The sequence below is a fragment of the Numida meleagris genome, chromosome 1 (assembly GCF_002078875.1).
Source record: "Numida meleagris isolate 19003 breed g44 Domestic line chromosome 1, NumMel1.0, whole genome shotgun sequence".
Taxonomy (NCBI): Eukaryota; Metazoa; Chordata; class Aves; order Galliformes; family Numididae; genus Numida; species Numida meleagris.
The window spans coordinates 172,579,465-172,594,826 of NC_034409.1; the positions used below are offsets into that span (position 1 = coordinate 172,579,465).

Here is a 15,362-nt window from a genome sequence, read left to right on the forward strand (position 1 = left end):
GCCTCTTTCAAAAACCAGATACGTCAAAAAGATACAAAGTTTCCTTCAAATCCTCCATCAGAGGAAACAGCCAGAAAAGAACACAATTAATACGCTGCAAAAATCAATAAATTCTACAGCAAAATACTGAGTTTTGAAATAATGGAAAATAGTCCCAATTTAAAACAAGAATGGTTAGGCGAAGCACTCACTCTACTAAAGTACACTGGCAGATTTCATTTTGCATTGTGCTGTGACAGTATTATAAGGATGGTAGATTGCTTTCCAAGTATTTGTTTTATAGCTTGAGAAACAGAAATAATATCATTTCAAGTGTCTTACTTGATCAAACTGGGGGTCTTCTCCTCGTTGCAGAGATTTGGTCAGTGGCTTTTCCTAAAAAAAAATATATTAAACACATATTACTTAAAATCAATATTATAATACATTCTATCAGTTCTAGTATTATTTTTCTATTATATTTTTACTCACATAATTTCCCACCTGATCCCTTTCATGCTGGAGAGACTGTTTCATGTGAAAGAAGACCCAGGCTCACATATAAACGAATACTGATAGTGTGTCTTTAGTGTCTTCAAAGAAAGGAAATGATTTAACCATTTACTACATCTGATTTACTTGGTGTTCATACTGACAGCCATACATTATTTCAAAATAGTAGAAATCACCTAACATTTTCTGTAATATGTAACTAAGGAGCAGTGTTTACCTATAGGATGTACCATCATGTTACACTACTACCAGGCAGTGCAAAGATGTTCATACATCTACTGCATCACAGCACATATTGAAAGAAAGGTGATTTTACATCAGATACCATATGGTTCATTTTTAATGAAGACAGCTGTGTTATGTTAAAAGAAAAAAAAATTTTTTGCTCCATAAGTATTGGTCTAAATTTCCTGACAGATGTAAATTTAATTTTCCTCACAGATGTAAATTAGTGGCAGAAGCCAAAACGGAAGCAAATTTTCAGTACACACTCCCAAACTACCTGGGAAAGCCAAAGAGAACGGCAAAGATCAGGAGTTCCCATTTACCTTTACATCTTCTTTTGCTAAGCAGGCTCAATTACTGAGGCATGTGCAAGTAAAATATCATACTCAACATTTGTTAAGTTATCAGGCTTTGCAGGAAAGGACCCAGGAGTCCTTGTATACACCAAATTGAACATGTGTGAGCAATGTGCCCTTGCTGCTGACTAATGGTATTCTTGCTGCATCAGGCCAGCAGGTCAAGAGAGGTGATCCTTCTCTACACCTCACTGGTAAGGCCAGACCTAGAGTACTGGGTGAGAGACATGAACAGAATTGAAAGCGTCCAGTGGAAGGCAACCAAGATGGTTAGGGGACTGGCACATCTCTGCTATGAGGAGAGGCTGAGAGAGCTGAGTCTGTTCAGCCTAGAGCAGAGGAAGCTCAGGAGAGCTCCTTAACATTCATAAATCACTGAAGAGAGGGTGCAAAGAGACAGTGGTGCCCTGTGCCAGGACAAGAGGCAACGGATGCAAAATGGAAAGACTTGAAGTGGTGCAAAATATTTTTGTTATTTAATATCGCTCTCTGCAGAAAATGTTGTCCAGTGTCATCTGCTGATTTTGAAATTAATTAATGCTGATACACTTAATGCCAGCTGGCAAGGAGGCTGGCTGTGGAGTGACAGCAGTATCCCCTGACTACCTATCAAATAGAAAAATTGAAGTATTTTCTACCGAGTCACTGACTTATCCAGGACAGTCATCAGTATTTTTCATTGTTATCTCTCATGTATAAAGTTACTTTTCCAGGTTGCATTAGCGGCACATAACCTATTAATTAGACCTCTATGACAGTTTATTGGTAATGAACAGACACAGTCAAATCTTGTAGCTCAGTAACAGACACATGAAACCACTCCACAGTCGTCACCCTCCACTGGTAACTCAGTGCTACTCTACTGAGTTCTGTCTCATCGGTGGATAGTATTTCTTTTGTCCATTGTTCACTGAAATGGAAAAGAGATCATCATTCAGAATTATTGCTGAGTTTATTTAAAAGTAAAAAAGTTCTTAAGTTTTCATGGGTCCTGCACCATGAGAATTGGTGTAGTTTATTAAAAAAAAAAACAACTATATAATCTTCTTTTTTATAACTACTAAATTTCTGATTCTGTTACAGAAGTCTTGTGTTGCTGTAGTGAAGTTTCTTAAGTTCTTTCTCAATAGCTTCTGGACTTTGGCATCCAGAAGCTTTGTGTTACAATGCTTGATGCTGCAAACTGTGCTTGGAAAGCAGTTTATAAAATCATGAAAAAACGTGTTCAGTGTTTCAGGCAGAAATGAGGTGTGAATTTTTCATTACATGCTTTCCTGTAAGATCACGCTTAAAACAAAGGAAACCTGCCCTGCAAACCTAGGTCTGGAACTACAACCCTGAAAATGTCCTAGTTACCTGCAGCCTGTCTCTGGAAGCACACACACTTCACAAATACTTCAGATGCTGATGATAACACTCCTCAGGGACTGTGCCTCTGAGTTTGTGAAGATCCCTCCTTTCAAAAAAAGCAATGTAACTCCTGCCCTCCTTCCAGGTCACTAATCAGGGATTCCCACATTGTGGCACATTCAGTGGAAAGTGTCAACCACACCCTGGGGTGACCCAAGCCCAGCACTGTTAGCCAGCTGATGGAAGGGATCGTCCCCTCTGCGCTATGCGGCCTCACCTCCAGCACTGGGTGCAGTTGAGTGCCAAGTACAAAAAGGACATAAGGCTTTTAGAGAGTGTCCAAAGGAGGGCTACAAAGATGTGAAGGGTCCAGAGGGCACGGTGTGTGAGGAGCGGCTGAGGCCCCTGGTGTGCTCAGCCCAGAGCAGAGCAGGCTGAGGGGAGGCCTCATGGCGGCTGCAGCTCCTCACAGGGAGCAGAGGGGCAGCGCTGAGCTCTGCTCTCTGGGACAGTGACAGGGCCCGAGGGAACGGCATGGAGCTGTGTCAGGGAAGGGGAGGGTGGGGGTTAGGGAAAGGGTCTGCACTAGAGGGCGGTGGGTATGGAACAGGCTGCCCAGGGCAGTGGGCACAGCCCCAAGCTGCCAGAGCTTAGGGAGTGCTTGGAAAATGCTCAGAAATATGGTTTGAATTTCGGGTAGTCCTGTGTGGAGACGAGAATTGCACTCGGTGATCCTTGTGGGTCACTTCCAACTCCGGATTTTCTGATTCTATGACTCACCTTCACAGGCTATGCAACAGGCTTGGCAGAAGCAGAAGGCATCCCAGGGATGGAGACGAGCCAGGGACACGTACCAAAGCCAGGAATGGTTCTGCTGCTCTAACTTCCCAACATCTCCATTTTAAGGCTTCTTCTTCCCTTCATCCCCTCCTGCACCTTCTTGCCTCTTCTCCTCTCTTGGTTCTCTTGGCAGACAGCTTCTGCTGCAGCCCTCTCTGCCTCTAGCTGCTCTCTGCAGCTAGCTACAGCTAGCCCCATGCTGACTGCATGAAGCCAGGTCTCTAGTGCAGCCCCGTACTGGGAGCAGGGTGCCACACCAGAGCGGCTCACTGCACCCTTGAAGGAACCAGCGACACCACATCTCTCATATCCACCAGTTCTTCCCTGTTTCTGATTCTTCCAGTTATCTAGCACTGTCTTAGCACAGAAAATCAGAATACAGGAAGTGTATTTCTTGCTATCTGTAAGAGACTTCATGCTCTGTCTTACCTTGAATACATGCGGGTGCTCTGAGAGTCCTTTGAAAACAGTATTTTTTCTTTATGCAGTCAGTCGTTTCTTCTTGTCTACTGTAAACTACTTTACAATTCTACACCACTTAGCTGTAATACTCTCGCAAATCCTACCACTTCATTTTATGCAATGTTTTTGATATTACTGCTATGGCAGCTACTATGTAAAGTATTTTTATACTCACAGTAGACATTTTCATTATACACCAAAGCTTCAGAACAAGCAAATATATCGTTAAGAAGCCGTATAAAATAAAATTGCCTATGAGTAAAAGTTTCCATAGCATTCTATTTATCCTGAAGATACATTCATTTAAAAGATTTAAAAAAATTTTTAAATGTTTTCCAGACTCAAGGCACTATTTTATTTTTCTTTATTTTATTGCTCACCTAATTCAGAAATTGCAAAGAGGCCCTTTTATATGATGAGCTGACTCTGTTAGAGTCTCTGTAGCTGTAATATATACTACAGAAAAGTCTTCCAAATTTGAGATGAATAGGTATCCTGAATTTGGAGCCAAAGCCTACAACCACAAAATATGAATAAAGAAAGGTTTGATTAATCTGAGAAGCACATCGCTTTCTAGGCTATAAAAAACATCTGAAAAATCACAAAAGAATGGAATCTCAATAATAACTTTCCCACTTTTAATCACTAAGTTAAACATCCTTATTTCTTGTTTGATGTGCTGCCTTCAATTGTACACTCTCTATTTTTTCAGACTGTAAACTCCCACAATATGGATACGCATCAGAAATAAGTGGGAAAGATCAGGAAAGACAATATTTCATTTAATATTTGAAAATATCACTTTTCAGTAAATAAAATCTAAACTTTTTCATCAGCAATGCTTACAAAACAGTCACCTAAAAATTAGTTTCCTTTCACTGTTGCATTGCTAGAATGCTAATAGAATCTAATAAAAACAGTATGTTGAATATGCAATAGCAAATGTATATTTTATCACATTTGCACACATGAACTAAGTTATTTATTATTTATCTAAAAAGTAATGTATCACTCAAATCCTCTATTCACATAGTCAGGCTAAAACATTTCTGCAAGGACAGTCAGCTACTTTTAACGGTTAATACATTAACCGCTTTTTCAGGGTTGCTACACAAGTATAATTGGGTAAATTTACACAGGAATAGCTTTTTGAGACCACCTGTCACAGAACTGAATGTTCCGGGAAAACAGGAAAAGAAAATGATGTTGTACTGCCTATTAAGCTTTCCTATGTCATTGTGTTATAATGATAGATAACGTCACTTGAAGTTACTTCTAACCTCACCATTAGGCACATTATTCCTACTGAACTATAACCGGGTACTGTATTACTGACTGCGATAAAACCCATTTTTTTTATTAAGAGCATGAGGAATGCAAGGCTATTCTGATACAATTACAGTGCATGCTAAATGCAGTTGCACACACTCGACTGGGTACTGTGACTGGATAGAACTGTTAGCAAAAGGCAACAGCAGAAGAATGGAGTTCTTGTTGTAAAATGTAGATCACATCCAATTGCTATAGCTAAAAGACATATATAAAATACACGTAAGTGCAATCTTAAATACAAAAAAAACCCCAAGCATAATTCTTTTCTGCCTATGAATGCCCACATAAACTCTGACAGAACCTGCACATCCTTGTCCTAAATTCTTTTCAGCAGGAAAGAAGGGTGGTTGGTGCCTCACAGGATCCGCTAGGAGCTGGATCAAACACATCGTATTTATCATTTTGTCATTGGTTGTTTGTATGTACAAACATAAGAAAATGTATCGCTGTCAATCCTGTGCTCATGTGGTGTGTAAACTATTCTCTTTATCATCTAGGAGGAAATGCCACAATGTCAATTTGCTTCTGTAGCCTGGGCACGTGAACCGTTATTCTACAGAGAAGCATCTACCCTTCAGGCGTCACTTTAACATTGGGCTGAGCCAGCCTACCAGCCAGTTGCCCCTAAAGGGGAGCTTTGACTGTCTGGTCCCTGATTCCGCACAGCTGGGTGCTTTTCTCCTCGCTCATCCTACTCCCAGCTTATCCTCCAGTGAGTAAGCTCATGTGGTATTTATCTCTGTTTTACCTTTCAAAAATTCATCTATGCTCCCATAAGATAAGCTGTTGTACTGAAAATGATTCTAAACTTTATTTGAAATAATTTTCATCTCTAATTTACCTTTTTACGATTTGGAAATCCCTCCACCCCTAGAAGGTTAGTTAATTTATATCTAAGTAATTACGAGTGTCAAGCTTTCTGACTTAAAATCTGTTTACTCTGATCATCTCACAGATGTTGCCCACCTGGAGCTTTTACCGAACAGGCAATTAGTATCCTATGTTTTCACAACAGTTTTTTGCGTGTCAGCAGGTCATCATGCATAAAAATACAATTTTTCTGTTCAGCAGGTGACGACCAAATCTTAGATTTCCCTTGTTGCTCTGCTCAGCATCAATTAGCTATCAGATGCCTATTTAAGGGGCTGTGTCAGTGACCATGGTACAGAGATAGCAGTACAAACATTATGGGGTACTTCCTTTATTAACTTTTGAAATTAATTAAAAGGAAATTCTAAACACAATCAAGCACATAATCCCCTTGGTTTCTTCAAGAAAACACCACAACTCTGCATGAAACAATATTATAGATATTGAAAATGCTAAAGAAAACACACCTAAACTTTACGTAACTTTTGAAAATTACATACAAAAGCAATGCTAAGCGTACTTGGTATTTCACAGGGGAAAAAAAGCACATTTCAAGTAGCTAATAAGTATGTATAGAAAAATTCTCTATCTCCCCAAAGTTGTTTTAGCAAAGTCAGGTCAAAAACGCTAATTACAGATATTGCACAAGTATGATGAAAGGTGCATGTTTAGAAGACAGACTCAGTATTGGTCAGGAAACCAGACTATTCTTTCTCAACTTCTCTTTTCTTTTTAAGAGCTCTTCTGTTTCATTCTCATGGAAAAGACTGTGCCCAGTAAAGCTGCACTGCTGAAGACAAAACTGTGTAAGAAAATTTCAGTTCAGTTTCAAGCACAGGCTTTCACTCACTGGCTCTGAATCTTGCCTCTTTGACATCCACTTCATCCACTACTGTTGTGACTTGGCGATAGCTTCTGTCATCACATCAGGTATTACAGGCTAATTTCTGCCTGTTTATCACATTCCCTACAATGGACATCTTTAACTACCAACAGCACCAAAATGTGGACAACCAAAAATGTTGGTTTTGAGCGGTATTTCAGAAAAAATGGCAAAACAAACCAAAGAAGTATCAAATTTCAAGAGTAATATTTCTGCTATTACTACTAGCAAATTCCAAGCAAACTGAAAAAGAAGCAAACTCACTGAATGAGAGATTTTTTTTTTCTAAGCTATTAGGTGCGCAGTAAAGAAACTAGCAATACAGCTTTCACAACATAACATGCAACGAGGAAGAAAACAAAACCACAGAAATCAAACATGAAAGTTTTCTTCATTTCACTTATCTTGTGCAAACAACTCAAGAACTCTGACATTCTCACCTGATCAGTAAAAAAATTCCCAGACATGCCCTCAACTCAGAGTTGATGAGAAACAATCACGATTTTAAATAAAGGTTAAGTGCTGTTACAGATATATGGTTAACTGAAAAACAAACAAACAAACAAAACCAAATCCAATCACCCCAAACTAACCTACTGCTGCCAGCATTCATCTAATATTCTTCTGTTGCTAAGTAAGGTGATTTCTTGCAGTTAAAATAGAAAAATATCCTTTTACAAAGGTATCTTCAGCCCCAAATAAGCCGATGGCTACCTCTGGAACAATTCTGAAAGAAATATTTTTAACACATGCTTTTTTAAAAATGTGGACAATCTAAAAGAGCACAAAGGATGACTTTATTGAAATTTCTGCTAAGCTCTAGCACAATCAAGAAAAGAAATTTTATTGGTTGTTTATTTTCAGAGTTTTGTGCTAAAGGGAATACTTTGTAAATGAGTGAAATCAAGACCATGTTCAAATCTTCTATCTGAACACATGCAAGTTGCGAAGTCTGGGCTAATACAATAACAATTTTCCTTGTTTTACCCTGATTTTAACTACTCCAGCTATCACAGTGATTTACATTCCTAAAACAGTTATCACCTTTTCTGTTTGTAAATTTGAATGTGCATAAGAAAACTCTAAACATTTTTAAGTTAGTCCTTGCTATATCCACCTTGTCCTATACATGAAGCCACGAAGAAGGCTTTATGGAATCATACACTAATAAACAATGTGATACTTTTTAAGACTTCAGTCAAGACTGGTGTCATGAGATGCTGTATGAGAGCCTGAGATCTTTTGCCTCTAAGTTTGTGGGACTGGAATAAACATGATGTTCTGAAAATAACACTTGGTACAGGAATTTGTATGTAACTTATTTTTAGCACGCTAAGAACAACATACTTCAGAGATCTGGAGTTCTAGATCGAAGACTTTTGCAGGAAATTGCTATTCAGAGTCCTTTTACAGTTGTTTACCAAGGCAGCTAGGCACTTGTCATCAGCCAATACATGTATTTAAAAAAATTAAATAAAACAGGAGAGTGCATATAATAATCACTTTTATGAAAAGAAAGTTGGTTTTGGGTCAGCAGACATCTATCAAATAGAAACACCGAAAGATCAGAGGTAAATTAAATAGATCCGGGAGATAAGACACTGTGATCAAAAGCACATAACTCGAGCAGTACTGTTCCCTGCTTTCTATCTTTGGCATTACTTCTGAGAGCTAGTGAAGAGGGTGAGAGGACGCTCTTCCCTGACCTTGTACCTGGTCATTTGTACATCTCTGTTCCCTAAACAGAGAAGTTAACTGACACTTCAATCCTATGTGCAAATAGTCCTATGCCAACTGATTTACAATGAGCAAAGTTATTTCTGCTGTGCTGAAGGACACTGCAGACAAATACAGGAAGCTTTTTTTTTTCTGCACACAATGTGCATCTTCCCTGTTGAACTCATCACAGCCTCCAAGTTATAATAAACGTGCTGTCCTCACCTTCAGGCTTACAAGAAAGACTTTTTACCAGGGTCTTCAGTGAAAAGACAAGGAGCAACAGACCAGAGATAAGGCAGGCCTGAGATGACTGTAATACAACTTCCTCTTTCTGGTTACTTGTAATAACCAAGATCCTTAAATTATATAAAAAAATGTGATTAGGGGCATGTGGCAGGCTCTCCACTGTATTTGTAAGCATCAGCCAACACATTATACAGCATGACAGCTTCAGTGACCTTGGATTCAGTCTCTGTCTTTTGACATTAAATCCTCTTAGTGATCACATGCTCCACTGACTATCCTCCAACTTTATCCATGTACAAGTGAGGCCCAAGGACAGTGAGCATCCTGGAAAGTTCTGCCGTCAGAATGAGATCTGAGACCTCTAATATTATGCTGCCCATGTGCCCAGCTGCAGAAACTCTGAGATCACTGAGAAAGCTCCTGTTGACACTGCCTGGCATCTGCTACAGGTCTCAGCCAGAGACACTTATCAAGATAACTGGAGGGGCATACTTTTCCTGAAGTGATAGCTGGAAGGCTAAGACAAGGCTCTTTATAGTATTGGAGTTGTCTTTGCCATAGGTGCTCTCCATCTTCAGTATAAAAGCTTGGTTCTTCTATACTTTTCTGCCTTTACATCTTCCAGGTAAAGAATTTCCTGATTTCATGGACAGTATCTCCCAGGCTTAGCTGCCCCTCACTCTGTTGAAGGAGAGGACAAGGTGACCTGGCTCAGCATGCACTTCACGAGCACTGGCAGAGTCTGGGAGCGTAAAGGAGAGTTTTGGAGGACTGTACTGGAAAAGTACCTGGAAAGCCAGTGAAGATTCAAGAAAAGGTGATCAATGAAGAAGGGGAGAGTGATGACGAGACTATAATTTTGCTGAAACAGAGAGGTTGCTGGAAAGTACAACTACAGAGAAACAGAATCAGTGGAACCACCCTCAGAGGAATCACGCTTAGTCCTTAGATACAGCTGGGAATTGAATAAAATACTGAGATGAACTGTTAGTCTAAAAAATTGACCTGTGACACAGCCAATGACCAGAAAAAAAGAAACCCTGCTGAGCTCAGAGTTGCTGGAAGCGATAGAAGATGGGGCATCCTCCTGAGGATGGTGACTGACAGACAGATCTGCCCCATTCAACAAGCCACTTAATGCATCCACTGTAAGAGATCTGTAAGGTTCCAGATACTGACACATACTGAGTTGTTAAAGTAAGATGGTGTGCAGATGCTTTGACTTTATTATGAACAGGAGAGAGAACAGCACATGACAATAAAATACGGCAAAACGTCTAAAGAAGCATCTCAAGTACTTCAGAGAAAATTACCCAAAGACTAGTCAATTATACTCAAGTCTTATTTTTAATGCATTATTTGTAACAACTGCATTTAAAAGAACTAATCCATTAATATTTATTAAGACAATTTACATTCTAAATAATATATATACAGGATATACAGGAATACAGGAGAAATACAGAGCTATGATATGTTAGATCCTGAATTATGATATTACGAACTTATTATGGTTATGAGGGACTGCTCATATGTATTTTAAAGAATCCTGGTTAATAATAAAATACTTCTATTAATTATGAGTGACAGAATCCCTGAGTGACAGAGAGTGACACAGAAGTGGATAGGGACTGATGACTGGGAATCAGGCATGTATGTAGCATTCATTGAAGGTTCTGAGGAGGACACTTTTTGCATGTGCAAAAAGAATAGTGTTTTCAATATATACCTGCATATGGTTATTCAAATAAAGTTGCCGTCTTTTCAGTTTTTCTGGGCACATACATATTGAGTCAATAGGTGGAGGCATTTTGCCTTGCCTCTTTTGAACAAAATTACTTGTTCCAGATAGCAACTCCTGTCTGCACACTGTGAATAAATAAGATCCCAAACTTCTGCACTTGCCAAACTATACAAGAGGACTTCAAATGTAGAAAATGTGTGATGCTCATTTGTCTCATTATAGATGAGTCATATAAATGAGTCATTCCTCATGTGATTCAGGTGGAACTTTAGTCCATGTGAAAGAGAAAATTTTGCTGTATGATAAAATTCTTGATATTATTATCGAGCAATTATCTACATAAATCTTACTAGTTATCACAGGCTAATCCTCAAAAACCTTAACAACTTCCTCCATTTTATTTTAAGCCTGTTCGTAGCATATTTCTTCCGCAATGCCAAGAGAAAGTTAAGCCTAGACTAGAGCAAATCAGAGAGCAATGGCATTATACATGTTGGTTGGTCAGTCTTTGCAAAAAGCTGACCAACTTTTTATAGCTTTGCAAAATAATCTGCAGCATTCTTACTCTTCCATAGGCTTCCTAACCACCTGCTTGGCTGTTATCAGAAGCTCTGTTTTGAAACAGTTCTATATTTTAATATCTTTGATCTCCTACTGAAACAGAAGTAATAAACATAGTAGTATCAACGACACGCCTGCTTTCAGTGTATTTCCAAAGGCCAGATAAACCTTCCTAATGAAAGGAGAAAGTTACTGGCAGAGTACATGGATACGCTGATAGCCTTGATCCTGTAATGAGTAAATTCTGTTGCTGAGTTCAGTATTCAGGCAATCAGTTCCTGAATTTAGGCAGGCTCACTGAAAGAAGATGCTTGCAGGAGAAATGCGTAATGAAAGTTTACCAACAGCTAAATTAACCATTAACCACTGTCAATGCATGTAGCTCACTATGTTTTATCAATGCCTACAGCTGTGTGTAAGTACTGCTGAAAGCCGCATTTAAAGATTAGCCTGATCAGTATGCACAGGATGAATTATTACTCTAAGTGATAATCAACACTCCTAAAAAGGAAACAATTTTCTCTGTTTTTTGCTTTTTTTTCCTCCTAACAGCAACATTATCTGTAAACACATTTTATCATTTGAACTGGCAAAAATATTTCCTTGGCTTCCTCTGCCTCGTTTCATTATAAGGTCACTTCTGCTTGAAAAAAAATCAATGGTAATAAAATACCAAATTGTGTTTGTAAGTGAAGCAATGCAAAGAAGATTCACAGTTTAAACTGATAAAAATGTAAACGTGAATACAATCAGCTTTGAAAAATGACCTACAGGAAAAATGCTTAGTATTCATTATAAAGGGGAATAATTATTTACAGCAAAGTATCAAGGAACTACTGAAGGTTATCAAGAAGAAATGATTTACATTTCATTTCTCTGAATTTAATTTTTTAAATTGGAAAATCCCTTTAAATTAATTCTGCTGTCTAATGCCTTTACCTTGAGTAATACTACATGACAATCTGGATATAGTAGTTTAATCATTAAAAGTGAGCAACATGGTTGTGAACTTAATGCAATCACTGAAATTTTTCTTTTATTTCAGAGACCCTAAAAAGGTGAAAGATTTGAGCTGAAATTTCAAATAAAATATGCTTCTAATGAAGAAAAAAAAATCATATCTGATAACAAAAGGTTTCTACTCTAACTTGCTGAAGTCTTAACAGTGGATAGTCTGCATTAGATTCATGCCTTCCAAACATATCAGCTTGGGGGGTACATTTTTTATGATGATCACTGCTGGGCCCAGTAACCAAAATGTCAAATCACAGTTTGTCAACAGCAAGGTAGCAAGAGGAGTAGGTGACATTGCTCTGTGCTTTTCTTCCTTGCTGGTGCAATCTTGCTGTCCCAGGTGAGATTTCGTGGGGCTGCAGAAGGGACTGGGTGGAGTGCCCTTCACTGCTGCCCTAGAAAATAGCAAACAAGTTTTGTGCCTTGCTAGCACCTGCTACTCATGGCAGCAAACAAATCCGATTTTCCATCATAGTTGTCAGAATACTGTAATTTACAGCAGGGCTCTGTGTATCTCACAAAAGGGAGAGATTAATCTATCAACTGGGCCAGAGAAACTGAGAAAGAAAAATTCAGAAAAATAATAATAAGGATAATCAGAAAAGATGATTAGGCAAAACCTAAATACGGAAAGAATATTTATGCAAAAAAATATATCAGTAAGTCTTTAATTTAATCCTACGGTAATTTCTGAGCTTGAATCTGCGATAGACTTCATGATAAAAGGGATCAAAAAGTAATTATATATACTGATCATTCTAGCTTCTCTAAAAGATTTCTTAAGTATTCATCACTCATTATAAAATTAACCTGTCATATCTTGTAATGGCTTAGAGAATTCAGGCTAGAAATATCTCAGTGGTGGAGTACTTTGCAAGTTTGATTTTCTTTGAAGTACACTGGAGTTTAATTAGAATAGAATCTTCAAAGAGTTCACCATTTGACTACCTATTATGAAAAAGGCTAAAGGTGGCTATACATCACCAATTTATAATCTTGGTCTTGCAGATCCCTGGAACCTCCTGCTCACAATTTAGTCAGTGGAGCAGAAATGTGGGAACAAAGCAAGACATCCAACAGCTACCCTACAAAAAGGGTGGAGTTAACGTCTTAGCCACTGCTCCAGAATAATTTTTGACATTTCCTCTGCCACTTCTTTTATTACATTTTGACAGAATGTCTACAAAAACATGCTTGCACATTTGTCATGCTCACCCTCAAACAGCAGCATGCCATGGCTTATAAGTCTTATTAGCATTAATTAGATGTGAATATGTCATTGAATTATTTTTCATGTCTCACCGTTAGACCCCTGTAAGAAATCTGTACTGAAACTGTTGATAAGAAGGTGAAATTCTAGTCCATTGTTATATTTTCACAGTCTATGTTGAATTTGCCAAATAAAATTTCACTGAGCAGTCTCTGGAGTAAGATCAATATTCAGATTTTCACAGTTTCACAAAGATACAAAAATAATGTATCAACACACAGCAAATCTAAATCATTTTAACACAGTATGAAATGGGAATAATTCAGGGTCATTGGTTCCTATTTGTGTCTGAAATATTACATGCAAATGTAGAGGTAAGTGTGTTTGTGAGGAACAGAGGTACCCCAAGGAAACAATGTTCTCAGCCATGGTTTTGTTGTTTCTCAGATTTTGTCAAGTTATTTTACAATACATTCTGTCTTAAAATTTTAAAGATGTTCATTGTGTGTCACATGAAGAGTGGATGTCTCACCACCGCAAACAAAGGGTGGTGATCAATGGTTCTACGTCCAGGTGGACGCCGGTAACAAGCAGTGTCCCCCTGGGGTCTGTCTTGGGACCGGTGCTCTTTAACATCTTTATCAGTGACATCAAGGATGGGATTGAGTGCACCCTCAGCAAGTTTGCTGACAACTGAGTGACGACTTAGACGACAAGCTGAGTGGTGAGGGTGACACAATGGAAGGAAGGGATGCCATCCAGAGGGACCTCAACAGACTCGAAAGGTGGGCCCAGGTGAATCTAATGAGGTTCAACACAGCAAAGTGCATGGTTTTGCACTTGGGCCAGAGGAATCCCAGGCACATATACAGAGGGAGGAGCCCTTAAGAGTAGTCCTGCAGAGAATGACCTGGGGGTCCCAGTGGATGAAAAACTTAATATGAGCCAGCAGTGTGCTCTTGCAGCTTGGAAAGCAAATGGTATCCTGGGCTCCATTGGAAGAGAGTGGCCAGCAGGGAGTGGGAGGTGACTGTCCCTCTCTACTCTGCCCTTGTGAGGCCCCACCTGGAGTATTGCGTCCAGGTCTGGGGCCCCCAGTACAAGAAAGACAGGGAGCTGTTGGAGAGGGTCCAGGGGAGGGCCACAAAGATGATCAGAGGGCTGGAGCACCCCCTCTACGAAGTCAGGCTGAGGGAGCTGGGCTTGTTCAGCCTGGAGAAGAGAAGGCTGTGGGATGACCTCATTGCAACCCTTCCAGTACCTAAAGGGAGCCTACAAACAGGAGGGGAGTCAGCTCTTTACAAGGTTAGATAATGGCAGGACAAGGGGAAATGGTTTTAAGTTGAAGGAGGGAAGATTTAGGTTGGATATCAGAGGGAAGTTCTTTGCTATGAGAGCGGTGAGGTGCTGGAACAAGTTGCCCAGAGAGGTTGTGGATTGCCCCGTCCCTGGAGATGTTCAAGGCCAGGCTGGATAGGGCCCTAGGCAGCCTGGTCTAGTATTAGATGTGGAGGTTGGTGATCCTGCCTGTGGCAGGGGGGTTGGAACTTGATGATCCTTGAGGTCCCCTCCAACCCAAGCCATTCTATGATTCTGTGGTATTAAATAATTGCCGGCACTATATCCCCTATAGGGCCCGGACCGTGTCTGTTTCTATATTCCACATTTTGTGATTTGGAAGGAAGTCATAGAAGATGAAAAACTGGACCTTTGCCAAAATATTCATTTCGGTTAGTATTTCTGTGATTTCCAAATTATGTGTTTCTCTCATCTTGCATCTACCTGATGTTTCAGAGGCTTTAAAAAAGCTTTAAAAAGCTTTAAAAAGGACCAAATGCTTCTGGATCAAGATCAAGACATAAAGCTAAAGAGATGTTAAGAGAATTAAGACAATCTTAATTTTACTATTCAGAATATCCAGACGTGAAAGTGGGGAATTTATCTAGGTATTCTATGCTGCACTTCATAATAAAAATGTTATATGTCATATTCAAAATAGCAGGAAGGTAAATAAAATGTAGTCTCAAGTTAAAAGAGCAGCCTCATGTAAGTTCAGTA

The 15,362-nt window shown here is 39.2% G+C and overlaps 1 protein-coding gene across 5 annotated transcripts in view; it reads right to left on the minus strand.

Annotated features, from left to right (window-relative positions):
• The window catches only part of FRY (FRY microtubule binding protein), a 241,890-nt gene that overhangs the window by 118,341 nt on the left and 108,187 nt on the right, over window positions 1-15,362 (minus strand). For all 5 annotated transcript variants that reach the window (XM_021378243.1, XM_021378227.1, XM_021378219.1 and 2 more), the window contains one exon: window positions 322-375. In XM_021378243.1, the coding sequence (XP_021233918.1) occupies window positions 322-375 (54 nt within the window). The remainder of the gene's footprint in view (window positions 1-321; window positions 376-15,362) is intronic.